We start from the raw sequence: 16,434 nt of genomic DNA, 5'->3' as shown, positions 1-16,434 counted from the left end.
TACACTGTTTGCAGTACACAAATACGTGAGATTGTTAACATGTCTGTGACTTCAATTCTCTTTAACATCATTTGGAATTCTTTCTATTCAATGTCATAATGAGTCAAGACTACAAAATTTGAAATATTTCTCCCACGACCAAATTGCATTTATACTTTTGACTATACCATCACTTTTGTAAAATGAAAACAAAACAATGCGTACATATTTCAACAAACATAATACATTTTCTTTGTTTTGTTTTCCATCAAAACTTTTGTCCCGCGCTATGTGTCCAGGTCGTGTTTCATTTCTACAGCCTTATTCATCTGCTCAATGCAGAGACAATTGAAGCTATTGATTGTATAGCCTGAAGCACGTCACGTTGAATATTTTATGATGTGTACAACATACCACCATACTGACTGAAATTTCAAGATACAACCTTAGGGATTCACTCTCTTTTTTCATTGTGGCTAAGGTTTATTTATATAACTATAACGAATTGAATAAGGGACGAATTGAATATTTAGAACGACAATAATTTTATACCGCAATTCATTTATTTAAGAACGAGAGTACTTTAGGAGAGCATACAACTTTTAGAACAGCAGAGTTTGTTTTTGTTGAAAAAGTCAGAGGATCAATTACTTGCAAGTCGTTTAGTACTCTGGGATCTGCATTTTGCAAAACAGTGTAAAACTAAAATAATTTGGGTTAAATACTATCATTGTGACTTTGCCTCAATACAGCTGTCGTCATGGTTACTTAGATTGTTGGTGCACGAAGTCGTTTTTTGTTGTTGTTGAAACGCAAGACTACTGGGCATACCAGGTTGGCATGCCTTGACGTATTTATTGTTTTTTCCAAATAACATGTACAGTTCGACTTTTTGTTATTATTGTCTTGTTAGACTTACTCATGGGTGCCGCTGCTTGATAACCAAATTTGGTTTCAGGGGCTCCCCTCTCCCTGAAATGCTTTTTAATTATTTATTGCAATTTGTATATCAAGTGTGCTTTCAGTATGGCGAGAAAATAAACTACTGATTACTATACGGTACTTTGTTTCTGTTATGAGAACACTTTACACACTAAGTTTATTAATGGGAATCACCAATGTATATTGTATCCGATACACATATCTCACAGTAGTTGTAATTTACAGAATGTATAATTCCTTATATATATATATATATATATATTTATTCAGTTGGAAATGATGATCTTTCCTATTTCATTTAATTAATAAGGTAGATAATACCCAAAATGTCGGAGATAGGTATTCAGTTGGATGGTTCCACAGAAGCATGGCGTCAAAGACCAGCAATAATGCGAAGACCTGTATCAAGGCGGCCAAGAGTTAACGAACATCAAGTGCGGAAGCATACCTCTTTAAAAGAAGCATATGCAGGTACTTTTGATACTCATTAATATAAATGTAAATGAAAGCTTTTATAAAAATACAAGTTCGATCTTAAGCAGAATTTGTACAATGATCACGTAATAATATTACTTGGTTTGCATTGGATAGGTGCTTATTTCTTTCCAGGGGCGAAATTTGTGTGTGTTAAACATAATTTACTACCGACAGTTAAAACAACATATTATGATGAAGACGATCTATTCCTATTGACCCGAAATCCCGATACAAACACTGCTTTATTGTTCGAATAACGTGAATATTTGAGAATGAAACCATTTTACATGAAAACGAAACCTTATCGACATTTGCAACATAACTAGCTGATTTGTGTAGCTTTTCTCTAATTTGCTATTCAGTTATCACCAAATTTAGACCTCAATCTGATCAAATATATATTTGTATTTCGAAATATCGTCAAAATCATGTTTTATGCAATTTTTAGGTCAGCGTTTGAGTAAATGGAAACGGGATCAACTTGGCAGGGGAAGCATGCAAGAGTCGCGGCCAACAAAAATCCTATTTGACGAAGGAATGGTTCCGTTTGAAATAGAACTGAACAAAGTGAACAATGCCAATTCTGTACCAATCGACGACTCTAATAAACCTCGACTGAAACGATCTGGATCATCAGTCAGTAGTGGATCAAAAAGAGAATCTCGGAAGCACGTAGCAATGAAATCTGTTCCTAGAACTGGACCTATAACTGGGCCGAATGATGAAGCGTCTATACCAAAAAAGATAGGGAATGAAGACGGTAACATTTCGAAGGCTAACGGCATCCTTCCTACGACACACAAAAATCGTCATCCACGGGGTAGAGCAATGTCCTATGATGACGTTTTTCGACAGAGATCAGCCAGTGTTCAATACGCTGCACCGGGTTTTCCCGTCAAACCTAATTCAGTCGAGGATGCCGGGAGTCAAATCATAAACAGCTATTCGGGATATTTGGAATACGAAGAAAATATACCGAGAAGCACCAAACGTAGAGGCGTGAAATCATTTTTCCGGCGACTAGCTGGGTCGTTGGAGAGTTTGTTAAGGATTGGACGCAAAACAAAGCATCGCCATTCGTTTCATGACTACAATAATTCTGACAATTTAAAATCGTATAACAACCCATTATTTGCAAACTATTCACCTTACATAAGTGTGGATGACTGTATACGGCCGGAGAACGATTACAACATGTTTCAACAAACGTCATCAAAGCAAAAAACTGTCTCACCTCAACCATTCTGTGAAAACGCTTCAGCAATAAATAATACACGAGGAATGGATGTACGCACGTTCACGTCTACGGTAATTGAAAGGACAGATTCGAAAAGAATAGCTTTTAGTAGGGGAAAACGTATATACCGTTCTCCTGTAGTACAGCTCGATGAAAATCAAGGCAATCGTCGAAATCCAATTCCACCCAGCAATGTATCAGCGGGACGTCGCAGGAGAAATCAAAAACCCATAAGCAGGACAAAGCTTAAAGGTTTTGCGATTGTTGGAAACGGCAAAGCCGATGATGAGTGGGAAACAAGAAGCGAAACTGACTCGGAAAGCTGTATGTTTAGAAGTAACAATTTGCAATTGGCTGACATCAATTTTACTGTAAGTTCCGAGTCTGAGACCGTCGGGGATACAATTGCTATAAAAGATTCAAACTCCCAAGAAGAGGGTACGCCAAAGGGATCGCAAGCAAAACTAGAAAGTAAAGACAATTCTACGTCTAAGAGAATCAAAATATCAGACTTTTTTCCAAAGCCCACTTCAAGGAAATCCGAAACTAATGTCTCGGAAATACCAGAAAAAGTTGACAGAAAAAAATTACAAAAGGAACATAAAAAGTTGGGTCCCATGAAAGCGTATCCGAATTCAACAGGAATGCAGGATGTGTTGATTAGGACCGCATCAGCTGGTAAGTTTGACGTGATTCCATCCAAAAACGTGCGTAAGAGAAGAGTACGGAGGCGAAATTCGTCTTTCTTACCCGGAAATCAAAAAGAAAATATGGAGATAGAGAAAAATATTCAACAAGCAGCATCTTTTGAGGAAATCATGGGTAGCCTACAAGAAATTGTTGACAACCTTGGACGCGTTCACGTTAAGAACGTGGAAAGTGAAGCATCTCAAAAAGTTGCACAAAATGATGAAACAGATGGCGCTTCCACAAAGAACAGCAACAAGGAATGCCCAGCTCCGACGAAGAATCAAAATCAAACTACAAACCTTGTCAAAAGAAAGAAAGTACGTCGACAAGAATCATGGGTTGGTGCGGTTTCAAACAGACTGGATAAACTTATTGATTCCGGTGGACGCAAGAAAACTGATACAGAGATTGACATCCCTCCATCGACAAACAAACAGACTGGGGCGAAACAAATGAACAAAACTGCACATACTGGAGAGCGAAATCCTGAGTTCCAATCAACCGTCACTCATAAGGCCAAACGGAGTTTTATAAAATGCGAAAAAGTTTCATTCGATGACCTTGAAAAAGACTTTCGAAACTTTGCACGAGAAATAAGGCAAAGAAAAAGCACCGAAAATATGAGTGCTATTGGAAAATAATAAATGCGTATACAAAATCTCTTTTTCTGGTGATTACATGAGAATTTTGATACTGATTCGCATCCAGCGTGTGCTCGCGGTGAATCAATAACACTCACCAAAAAGAAAGAAGTCAATTCTTTTTAACAGCAAACCAAAGGTCATCAAAATTCCACATTTCGCAACCACTATCTGGAAAGCTTTTTACGGTGCCGACGAATGGGCCCTCAACTCGTAATTCTACGTTTGCTTAGACAGCGAATCACCTGGAAGATGTTTGCTATTGCTCTACTGACTATCTATGCGAACGCAACAAACATGGCCAGGAAATCGTAGCTCAGTTAATCTTAATTGTTATTGAATTCCGATACATGTCTTAAGCACCGCAAAGTCGAGTCAAAATTTCAAATTTAAACTAAAGAAAACTTGCAAACGTTGACTTGAAACCAAACACAACATGGACTGGTAGCCTGACATGGGGCCGTGACTTGCCTAACATTAAGCCGCCTCGTCGGCGCTCCTCTCCGCTGAATAAACACGAAAAGCTTATCCTACCTCGTGCCCGATAAAAAGCTTGTGTTCGAACCGGGGCTGTGCACATTTTCGCACATCACTCAGGTCGGAATTTTAATGCTTCAGAAAAGAAGTCCACAAAAAGCGTTGATTTTAATAAGCGTTCTTATCAGTCCATTTAGGGCGGCATATGGAGTATATGCTAGCAAAATTTGATTTTCGTGGAGTTCAGAGATGTACTAAGAATCGATATTTCTCGACCTGCAGTTGGGAGTCGATTGTGAATCTTGATTGTGACTCCCCAGCCCCGTTTCGAAGTATCAGCACCTCTCCTATTCACTGTGGCATAAGCTCCCAGAACTAGCAATAACCACCCTAACCTCTTGTGCATTTTGTTTAAGTATTGAGTGAGTACAATGAAAAGAGAACTATATTTAATACTATTTTATTAATATCATAATGCAGTAGAATGTATTCCATCAATTGATTGTGTATTGTAGCAAGGGGGAACAGACAAGAAATTCGCAGCAAGTAATAAATGATACAAAAGTTGTCATACAGACATCAAAAACATAGAACCTAGGCAGAATCTTTATATGAAACAAAAATCAGAAGAGCGTGACAGCAGGTAGACTACATTCTTCTACTAAGATGTCGCCGAGATATGGGTATATAGAAATAATCCTAAAGTTCAAGTTTGGTGAAATATTCCCAGACAAACATATTAGCCTATGTGTAGTTAGTGTCCACTGAAGAAGTTTTGGGCTGAAATGCACAATAAGCAAATAGGACTCAGTATGTCAACATGTGACCTAATAAGATGTAAGTCATACCAATGAATCACAGGGCTCTATCTCAAAACTGATTTAAGAATAAGGATGACAGCAATAAAGAAAATCATTAAAAGCAACATAGCAGCCACTTAACTGAATAAGCAACTAGAACAAGTAGTGTGACAAACCTTATAATGCAAAAATAATATCAGCAAAACAGAAATATACAATTTGTAACGATATTGATGAAATGGTATATTCGGAAATATATGACAAATAGCCTACTGGGGTTCTTGACCAAGCAATTAAAATTGAAATCACAAAAATTTATCATGAATTGATTAGGTGATTTGAACAACCAAGTTTTCACAATCATTTTTAATTGCTTGATCTGACTTCCATATAGGTGAAGCACACACTCGTATCACAATATATACTCACAAAAATTACAAATTTTTTCATAAAATCATATTCAATGACATGCAAATACACTCTGAATACCTATCACCAAGCTCTGTTGCAGGCAGTAAAAACAGACTACTGTTAATAAAGATGATTTGTAGCAAAGAAGCATATGGAGTATAATTTGTTGGAATTCAACTAATAATTCTTTGATACATACAACATTCTCTCACTGTGAATATGATATTCCTATCAGATCAATTTATATGGAATAAGTCAACATAGATAATTTCTAAAAACATTACACACTCAATATGAATTTGAAAATCGAAATTGATGCAAGTATAGCGTAATGCAACAACCCATGAATCATAAATGCAGTAATTTGGCGGTTAACGTAACATAACGTATTTCTCTCAAAAAGAGTGGTTTGATATAGGAAGAAGATGAGAATGTACACCACAAATTCTTTAAATCACAAAAAGCAGAATAATTGAGATATTTCGGTAATAATTGTTTTAAAAATGGAGTAAAAATAAAAATGCAACACAATATGCAATGTGCACCTGTACCGACTGATTTCACATTTTTGTGGAGTGAGATAGAAGACTTCATAATCCTCTCATTCATAACCAGCAGGAGGCATAAAAAAACGTTTGACAAAATCATCCAATCAATTCTAAGAGCATATAAAGGCCATATGGACGAAGCAGTAAGGTGGGGCATGTTAACGTATTTCATTTAATAACTGTGCAAAGATATTGTAAAACACTGTTTGACTATTCAGTATCATTCAAATAATTCACAGATCCAAACGTTTTTATTTAAAAAAAAATCTGACAAAGGCCATGATGGCGGCATATTTTATCAAATTATATAGGCTTCAGACTATTTCACTTTGTATACTTATTTCCAGCAAATTTCCAGATATTCTAATCACTGCTAATTTTCTCAAAATCGTCTTGCAGTGTATTGAAGATAACGTTTGATCATTGAAGGCAATGAGAGTATTTGTAATTCCGAGGTATTGTACACTGTACGTAATGCAAGTCTGCTTAAATGACGTAAAGGCATCACTGACAACCCAATATCCAGTATTACAACTGATCCAGCAGAATTACTGTAAAATAAATGATTAAAATAGGCTTTAAAACATGATTAAAAACATATTTTTATGTAAAATAAAAATAATCCATCAGAGCTGTTTATATGTAAACTACAAGTCAGTGATGAGTGATGACCAATCATAACATTCAAATATTATCTATATTCTATAAGAAGTCAAAGTCCTGGTTTATTTCTCAAAAATGGGGTTTTGGTTTTCTGTTATTTATGACGTAACAGTAGTATGAGGGTGATGACAACCCACCTAAGCATGAGCGAATTAAGAATTATAAACCAGTGAAATAATAGAAGGAAATGCCTGATTCAAACTTTGACTGGCAATGCTCGTACGTGTTGTCTAATTCAAAATAATTATAAAGGATATCAGAAGGAATATTGGACACGCAACACACGAAAATATAAGTGATATTTTTATAACAAATAAAATTAAAAATGTCACATGCCAAGAATTTTAAAACTATTAATTTAAGGTGTATCTCAATATAGGAGAGACTGTATTTTATGTTAATAAAACAAGTTATTCTAGGTGGATTCAATGAAACAGTAATATTTCGAAATTGTTATCATACAAAACTTCTAATACACGAAGATAATTACATAACAAGACTAATCATACATAAACAAATAATGATACTACATAATAAGGCAATTTTGACAATAACGAGACAACATAAATATATTATCATCATACAATGCCTCAGGCTTATATGAAAATGACATTGCTCGACTGCCATATACGTGTACAAGTATTTATCAACATATTTTGCTAACTTAGTGAAACACACCAAAAAAGAAGTTTTGTGTTTTTCCAGTTTTCTGAATTTTCTGTATATTGAAATGATTTCTTCACAATGCTCTTATTACGAATATGCCCATAATAAAAGTGAATAAAAAGTTGAATATCAGAGTATGGAATATAGGTATCTCATGACAAAAATAAAAAATTTGATGTCTAGAATATTTGCCTCTAATACTTATTCTGGCATCTGTTATTTTGATGTGATACAAGTCAAAATAATTCCCCACTTCCCACATATAAAAAACGACCTTAGATGAAAAAATTTCTTTAGTATTGTATAGGTTATTATAAGTCATTATTACCATCATGATATAAAGTTATTATAACAAGAACTATTTTGTAATAGAAATTTTGTAACTCAAAAAAAATTTATTTGGACATCATTGTACACAATGCATTGATTTAACCATCTCAGAGTGTCACCTGATCATAATATTTGAAAACCATAAATTTGCATATTATATTCACACAATACATAAAATCATCATAATTTACCCCAATGCAATAGAAGATCCATTTGGTGAAAATATGCAAACGGATCCTGGTTTATTCAGAGATTTTTCTCTCGTTGGTTCATTTGTCCACAAAGACCATACACGTAACCTGAGTGAAGAAAATTTGCATATTAGTTTAAAAATGTCAATACACAACAGGTTATTCATTAAAACTAACATATAAATTCCATACCATCTTGTCTAATATTGAATATTTACACAAGACAAAGGCAGTTCCGAGAGCTGAACACCGTAAGTACAGTAAACTCAAAACTATCAAATAGTAGATAAATCACAATGACGAACAGGACAAATATTGTTCATAGTTAGTCATTAAAAAAAAACAGGTCAAAAAACTATGAATAATGTGAATACAACCTTTTCTCAGAATATTTGCATTACGATATTGTTGCAAAGGTTTTTTTCAAACTAAAAAATGAAAACTAGTATGATTCAATGTGCTTTATGAAAATGTAGACACGGTTATTTAATACGCAGAAGAATACTTGTTTTGGCTTATAGCAAGATTTTAAGATTACTTAGAATGGTATATAAATTTTAATTCTAATCGACATTTTGAAAACTGCTGACAGTAAAGCCGCACCTGCATCCACAAAATTTGTTTCGGCAACTGATAATTAAATCAGCCAATCAATATACAATAAATCAAGCCAGTGAGTATTTAATATTCAATCCAATTAAACAATCTGTTAACTAAATTCTTATCGATCAAACATTTGCATAAATTTCCAAGACGAAGCTCAGCATATCGATAACTTTCATAATACACAAAGGATTATTAACATGTATTCGTTTGATCAATCATACATTTTTCCAAACGGCAATATGAAGGCCTACAGCATCACAATTCACAACTATCAAATATGCAATTACAAACAAAATGGCAAATTGGTATAAATATTCTAAGTTCTCTAGTACAGATCATATAGCTTATATATGGTATGAGCTTAACAAGCTATGAAGTTCATTTTCGTTGCATATTTCTATCCATTTTTCACACTTGACAGAGAATTGTTAGATACAGGTTATTCGAATCTGTTAATGTGTTGTCACTTGTCACTTACTTTTCATCTTCACATAAAGTTGCAATTTGACTTCCATCTGGTGAGAAACAGACGCAACTGAGCCAAGCACCGTTTGCACCACCTGCAAATATTGGTTCTGGTAGAGGGTTGACATGCCTAAAATTCAGCAACCAGTATGTTACTGATGTGTTGTTCTACATTAGGCTAATGACTGAGAAATAAGCAATAATCGAACCCCAGGTTTGTTGTTTTTGTTAATCGTATAATATGAGCATATTTGCTGGAATTTTTTGATAAACGCAGAGTTACCCATAACTGCTGACCAATTAAGCATGACTTGACATAATAATAAATATTTTTTACAACACCTATCACTCTGAACAGGGTCCTATACAAGCAGCTACTGACATTTAACGATATGTGAAAAGTTACTATTATTCGAAAGGTTATCATTATATTTCCAGTTAGGCATTACCTGCCAAATTTATTACACCATGGAATTTGAACCAGAAATGTGTAATATGTGATACAAATACAGTTGGGTGTCAGTGGTATGCCACATCGCGTTAAACGTTAGAAATATGCTCGCCAGCCGCCACTACACCTCTGATACCCTGCGTTGGTTTGCAGGTTCGAACACCGTAGGGATAATTACAAATGAGAGGATCGCTGTCTCAGATGTCTCTATGATCAGTAATGAAGATTTTATTATCTACACTAGGCACGTAAAATCATTTACTTAGCAATTTGAATTTTTTAAGCATAATTATTCATAAAAGCCCAAACTGCTATTCATTAAAAATTAACCACAAAAACGTGCGGTATGTATAGAATTCCTTTCAAATAAAATGATATTTTTAATATTTAACCAAACAGTTTTCTTACCCCAAGACCATAATTTGCTGACTGATGTGAGGATCCCAAACTATTACAGTCGTATCATGTGATGCAGTAGCTACAAGAGCTCCGTCAGGAGACCAGGAACACGACACAACATCATTATGATGCCCTCGTAATTGACTCTTCTTTGTACAATGTCTTTTGTTATGTAGTTTCCAAATAATTACCTTAATGATAAGCAAGCAAACAGTGACCAAACAGTGGTGTGACTAAATAAATATTAAAAACAAGTTTTAGTAAACCCTTCAGGTCCCTATTCTTCATAGTAATGAACACCGAAATGTTTTGATCAGGCAAATACACCCTTTTCATCAAACAAGGTCGTAGAGGTTGTTAGCACATTTACATCTGGCATGGTAAAAGAAATTCGGAAATTTTCTATAGGTCTGCAATTTTTTGAAACAATAGATTATTTGGAAGAAAATTGATAATTTGATAGACTTTTTCGAATTGTGAATTAACAAAAACCTCTAGTCTTGTGACTATCTGCGTCTATAATGAACAAAAAGTTCTACAAAAGTAATGACTGGTGCTAGGCTTGCACGTAATTTACAAATTTACGGAATTACGGAATTATTTCGAATTACGCAAGCGAAGTCACGAATTACGTAAAGTCGTAATTATTGGTCGAGCGCTTTCGCGATTGAAACGAGCTCTCTTCAGAGCAGTCAATTCCGTCGATTGTAAAAAATTAAAGTTTAAGGAAAAGAAGTTAGAGTTCCGGTATTCGCAGCCGTTTTTCTCTCTCTTGTTAGGCAGATGGGGAGGGCATAACGCGTCATTTACTAACCTATTATCAACTTATCTAAGATGGCCAATGTACATATTAACCGTAAATAAGGAATAGAATTGTGTCGAGACCGATGGACGCCAACACACCTGGTTTCAACTTCTTCGGGTGAAATGAGTGAAGAATGTAAGAGATCAACTTATAAAACATGGTCTATTTGTAAATGTCGTGATAATTAATGTCGCGCTTATCAAACAGCAAGAGACGGAAGAGAAATTGCGTAATGAACCAACGCAACTTAGTCCTTTCGGCATCGGTAAAGCGATTGAGACGGCAGAGAAACAACATTACGACGGGATTTCCCGTGTTTATTCTGCGCGAAATCCATTTTCTATTACAAAATCTTGATGTTCTGTTACCGGTTTTATCGTTATATATCTGTCCGGACTTGGCATTGCTCAATATGTTTTTCACAATGCCTCGCAAATCGCAATATGTCGGCCAAATATGATTACCTGTCTTTACCAAATGCGGCAACTTATTTTGATTTATCGTCGACCTGAATACCACCGGCACTCGACCAAACTTGTGTCAATCTTGGCAAATAGGATTGTCGACTTGAGTTAGAAAAATAAATTAATATTTTCATGAGTGCAAAATAAATGTCACAAAATGCATTGTTTTGCGATATAACTTTGTATTTCCGGAGAAGGCATGTCATATAAGTACGGTATTTTAAATAATGCGCAAATAATTAATATTTGATCTAAATTTATCGTAAATAATGTTATAACATTTAGGCCGCGAAATGATTTAATGTAAAATGAAGCATGGAATTCGGAATATCGTCAATAAGTCGGCATCAATAATTATTATAAAATGCTAACTAAGTAGTAAAGTCGGATATTGTAAAAAACGGTGAAATAACAAGTCTTCGTCGCGAGGCAAGCGAAAGTATAATCAAACGAGAGAATACGCTTGTAGTTGATTAATAAATTAGCAACCCGGAATTTTTATTCAATACGAAAGTCGTATTAATACGTCAATACGATTTTAAAAAAGTGAACTATCGTTTCTTAAATATATTACCAGTGTTGGTAATGATAAAATTGATCGCATAAAATTTGGTGATAAAGTTGATAAAGGAAAATCAAAGCTAATACAAATAATAAAAATCAGAATAAAATTATTTTGAATTCACTCCTTGATATTTGTCTTTAACATCTGTCTCCGGCGTGTGGTACTGCCGGGAATATGAAAACCAAACTTCGATGTCCCATTCGGAATAGAAGTGGATTAAATTGGTTGGTATGCTAGGTTTAAATGTGTGAAAAAAATATCGCAATTACGGGGTCATTACGTAATCGATTTGGCCGTAATTACGGAATTGATTTTTGTCAATTACGTGCAAGCCTAACTGGTGCAGAAGTTTTGAAGAAAAAAACTTGTCTTCAAACTCATGACCCAATTACAATCTATAATATGAGTCGAAACGCAATTAGAAAAATTCAATTTATTTTTGAAATTCTTAATTAAATGTGGACATACAAGAAGTAATTTTTAGGAAATATACTGATATTTTGTGGTGAAATTATTTCACGTTGCACTACTGCACCACGACACACATTCTAGGACCACTGGACTAGTTTATTGTGCCAATATAAGTCGACTTAAATTTATTGATCAATCTTTGACAACTTTTTACAGCATATTCTAACAGGTTCGCAACACAATGAAAGTCCGATTATTATACAAATTTACTCGGTAAATTCTAATTAAAAAAGGCATTAAAAAAATATTATTCAAAATCATCAGCAGAAAACAATTCTATATAAAATAGCATTCAGATGAATTTCTTCAGACATATTTTAATAGTCAAAGAACACTGTCATCTTAAATTCTATTCTACAAAGGTAATTTAGGTAAATAAACAAACTCACACAGCTTCCTTTTCCAACTGAACAAATCAGAGATGGATCAACAGGAGAAAAAGCACAATCAAACACTGATAATGGATGTCCTGTTATTGTTAAAGTCATGTTGCCATCGTCAGCTAAATCCCATACCTTATTTATAAGACATGAAAAAATTGCAATGAAAAAAACATACAGAAGAAAGAACGATTGAGTTATATTCAAAAATTCACGTAAGTTATAAATATCAACTGATAATAGTTTACCTTCAAAGTCTTATCTAGCGAGCATGATATAAGAAGTGGTTCCCCGAGTAAAGCAAAAGATAATGCTTTTACATCGAAATGATGATCTGACAAATTATACATCATTTCACCTAAAAAAAAAATGGTGAAAGGTTCAATAGAATATCAAAGGAACAGTGAGCCAGTCTTAGATGCTCAATGGAGAACACAATCAGATAAAAACTGTTGGACTCTCACTTAAAATCAGCCCGGGAGCATAGTCGAAACATGCAAGATAATACTGTTCATTACATAAATTACATTCTAAAGAGTATCATGAAGTCGGCAGGATAATCAATCGAAAGATTTTTATCGAGCCATATTTTTGGGGTTACGACCTTCACCAACAGGCCACAGCCCTGGGATATTGCTTGATAGGGTCCTCATTGTTGCGCTGAATAGCCCTAATTTCATTATCCTGATGTGCCAATGGTCCGGGCATGAAACACTGTGATAAAACTATACATATCATATTGATGCACAGGAAATTTTCCTTTGTACTGATTGATATTTCCAATTGAAGAAAGGGAAATTAAAACCAACCATTCATGCTGGGTTTACGGGGCTGAAAATATGAGAGAAAATGCCTGAACCCTCAACTAATTAATATAAAAAGTCACTGACTAATCATGGGTATATCACCTGTAAAAGGGTTCCATAATTTGATTCTTCCACAGTCCAGCCCAGTTGCCAAAAGATACTTAACATTTTCATTTACGTCACATCTCAAAGGACCAAACTTTAATGTTACGACCTTCTTTGCACAGTCAATTGTCAGTTCAGAGTTACTAAAAAAGTGGCATAATTTGACATATTTTAGTAGCATAATTTTATCTATCAATATGTGGCATAATTTTTTCTATCAGTATGGGTGACAAAAAGAGATCTTTAGATTTTTTAATAAGGTACTTCCATCAAATTAAAAAAAATCTTTTTATTGATTATTCATTTGAATACTTCTACAAAAATTAAAGAACACTTTAGCTTCTGTTTGTGTGTGATTATACCCAAACATTTCAGTAAATTAGTACACTTTGCAAAAAAGCTTTTTTTGAAATATGTTTCAAATGACAAGGGTTCTGTTTATTGAGTCACCCTGTATATACATATTCAGAGAAGCAGATACTTCGCTGAACGTACTTTGATAACAAACTATCTTCTGATGCATTCCTGTTTGCGATGGGTGCAAACCAGCAAACTTTTACAAATCCATGTGCAATAGACCAAGCTAGTAATTTTCCATCCGGTGAAAATGCACAACAATGTGTTTCTCCAGCATCTCCAAGTCTGCGATGTGATGGACCAATAAAACTTCTGGACTCTTGGATATCATCTAAAAATAAATCGAAATTAATCAGGTTTTTGCTTCAGAATTGGTATAAAAAACATCAATCACACGCTTATGTTGTTATCGCTCCCTACAGCTGTACAGCCGCTGTCAAGTGATCAAATATTGCGTTTCATGCTAAAAACCCTAGAACGCACATAATTTTGTTGATAATCCAATGGTACCGGTATCGTTTTCAGATTGTGCGTCCTTTTACTTTGATAAAAATACACTACCGGTACTGAAGTAGAATAGACTAATAAGATCTAGTTCTGTAGTTCCTACTGCAGTACTGTCAGAACAGCGGAATGTAGTCCAGTAGTGAATTACTTTATGGTACCAGTATTGATGATTTCAACAAGTAGCACTAAAAGACTAATAATAGTGACTAGTACAATATTTTTTTTCAAATTTTTCAGTAGTTGAATCAGCAAACAAAAAAAAATTAATCACCTAGGTCAGCATCTCCATCCACAAGTTTAATTTTTAAAAAGTTGTCCAGCTTTAGTTCATTCATTAATAATAAGGTTTTGATAATTACGGTACTGAATAGAAAATAAAAGGGTGAAAGGGGGGCTCAGTCAAAAAAAAAATAAAAAATGATAGCAAGCCGAAGGGCGCCGACGACTGAAAACAATATAATGTAACCTGAGTCAAGAACAGGTAAAGTAAACTGTAGCTGGTGAACATATCATAATTTTCAAAATTAACCAACTAAGTTTCAAACACTCCTTGACTACTTCGACTCGACGACAATCAAAAGGAGAACTCTATGAATGAGTTCTGGAGTAAACAAGGTATACCACTGTGAAGTGAGTCGCACGGTGACCTTTGTGCGCAACCAAGCAAAAAGTTCAAATATCATAGCAGAATTGCAGGCGGGAGTAAATACCCATGCGCATAATTCGGAAAATGAAAGTAAAAAAACAAAATAAAGATATTCTTATGTATCTGACTTGAAATAATAGTAGCGTCTAAAAAAATATTTAAAGTGCGAATCATCAAGCAACAACTTATAAATATGAGTTGAAAACTACAACAGTACGGCACGAGAAAGTACTTTAAAAAAAGATTGCTGAAAGGTAATACCGAAGTACCTCGCAAGTTAAACTAAACTTTATTGACATTTCTTTATACAGAAAGAATACCAACATTTTCAACAACAAAAAATATAAATATGCTATATTGTACAACTAGGAATTTTTGAGAACAATCCAATATATCAATACAATATATCCGAAATACATTGCTGGAAATGATATAGTTGTATCAAATAGCCATAATTAAATCATTTGGTATTACACCTTTTCAACCCATTTCGCCCAACTGGGGTGAGATATTATTATTTGATATTGCTAAAGTTCTAAAAGTCTACACAATACAACTTGAGTCGATGGGTACAAAATTTTAAAATTATGCGTAATCGATTGCTGAAAAGTGCCTATTTCTCAAATAATGGCATAGGTGAAAAACCGTGAAAATACACACTTTTCAAACGTTAGTCACATCGCTTTCCGCCCAAGTGGGGAGAGATTTTATTATTTTATATTGATTAGGTTCTAAAAGTCTACACAAAACAACTTGATTCGACGGGTACAAATTTTTAAAATTATGCGTAATCCATTGCAGAAAAGTGCCTATTTCTCAAATAATGGCATAGGTGAAAATCGTAAAAATACACACTTTTCAAACGTTAGTCACATCGCTTTCCGCCCAAGTGGGGAGAGATTTTATTATTTTATATTGATAAGGTTCTAAAAGTCTACACAAAACAACTTGAGTCCATGGGTACAAAATTTTAAAATTATGCGTAATCCATTGCTGAAAAGTGCCTATTTCTCAAATATCGGCATAGGTCAAAAATCGTAAATATATACACTTTTAAAACGTTAGTCAAATCGCTTTCCGCCAAAGTGGGGAGAGATTTTATTATTTGATATTGAGGAGGTTTTAAAAGTCTACACAAAACAACTTGAGTCGATGGGTACAAAATTTTAAAATTATGCGTAATCTATTGCTGAAAAGTGCCTATTTCTAAAATGATGGTATAGGTGAAAAATCGTAAAAATACACACTTTTCAAACGTTAGTCACATCGCTTTCCGCCCAAGTGGGGAGAGATTTTATTATTTGATATTGATTAAGTTCTAAAAGTCTACACAAAAAAACTTGAGTCGATGGGTA

General features: G+C 34.3%; 2 protein-coding genes across 2 annotated transcripts; one reads left to right on the top strand and one right to left on the bottom strand.

Moving 5' to 3' along the window:
• Positions 1 to 1,196: 1,196 nt before the first annotated feature.
• On the top strand, positions 1,197 to 5,104 carry LOC144420866 (uncharacterized). Its single transcript, XM_078110598.1, has 2 exons — positions 1,197 to 1,392; positions 1,847 to 5,104. Exons 1-2 carry the CDS (start codon positions 1,248 to 1,250, stop codon positions 3,964 to 3,966), a joined length of 2,265 nt encoding a protein of 754 aa, XP_077966724.1. The 5' UTR covers positions 1,197 to 1,247; the 3' UTR covers positions 3,967 to 5,104.
• On the bottom strand, positions 4,888 to 14,864 carry LOC120342190 (WD repeat and SOCS box-containing protein 1-like). Its single transcript, XM_039410909.2, has 9 exons — positions 14,705 to 14,864; positions 14,065 to 14,257; positions 13,567 to 13,712; positions 12,907 to 13,016; positions 12,668 to 12,793; positions 9,983 to 10,164; positions 9,137 to 9,253; positions 8,053 to 8,160; positions 4,888 to 6,753 (listed from the first exon to the last, which is right to left on the bottom strand). Exons 1-9 carry the CDS (start codon positions 14,766 to 14,768, stop codon positions 6,585 to 6,587), a joined length of 1,215 nt encoding a protein of 404 aa, XP_039266843.2. The 5' UTR covers positions 14,769 to 14,864; the 3' UTR covers positions 4,888 to 6,584.
• Between the last annotated feature and the right edge of the window lie 1,570 nt (positions 14,865 to 16,434).

This window comes from Styela clava, chromosome 3 (genome assembly GCF_964204865.1).
Source record: "Styela clava chromosome 3, kaStyClav1.hap1.2, whole genome shotgun sequence".
Classification (NCBI taxonomy): Eukaryota; Metazoa; Chordata; class Ascidiacea; order Stolidobranchia; family Styelidae; genus Styela; species Styela clava.
Note: the sequence above shows the minus strand (reverse complement) of the source record. Positions and strands in the feature narration are given on the sequence as shown.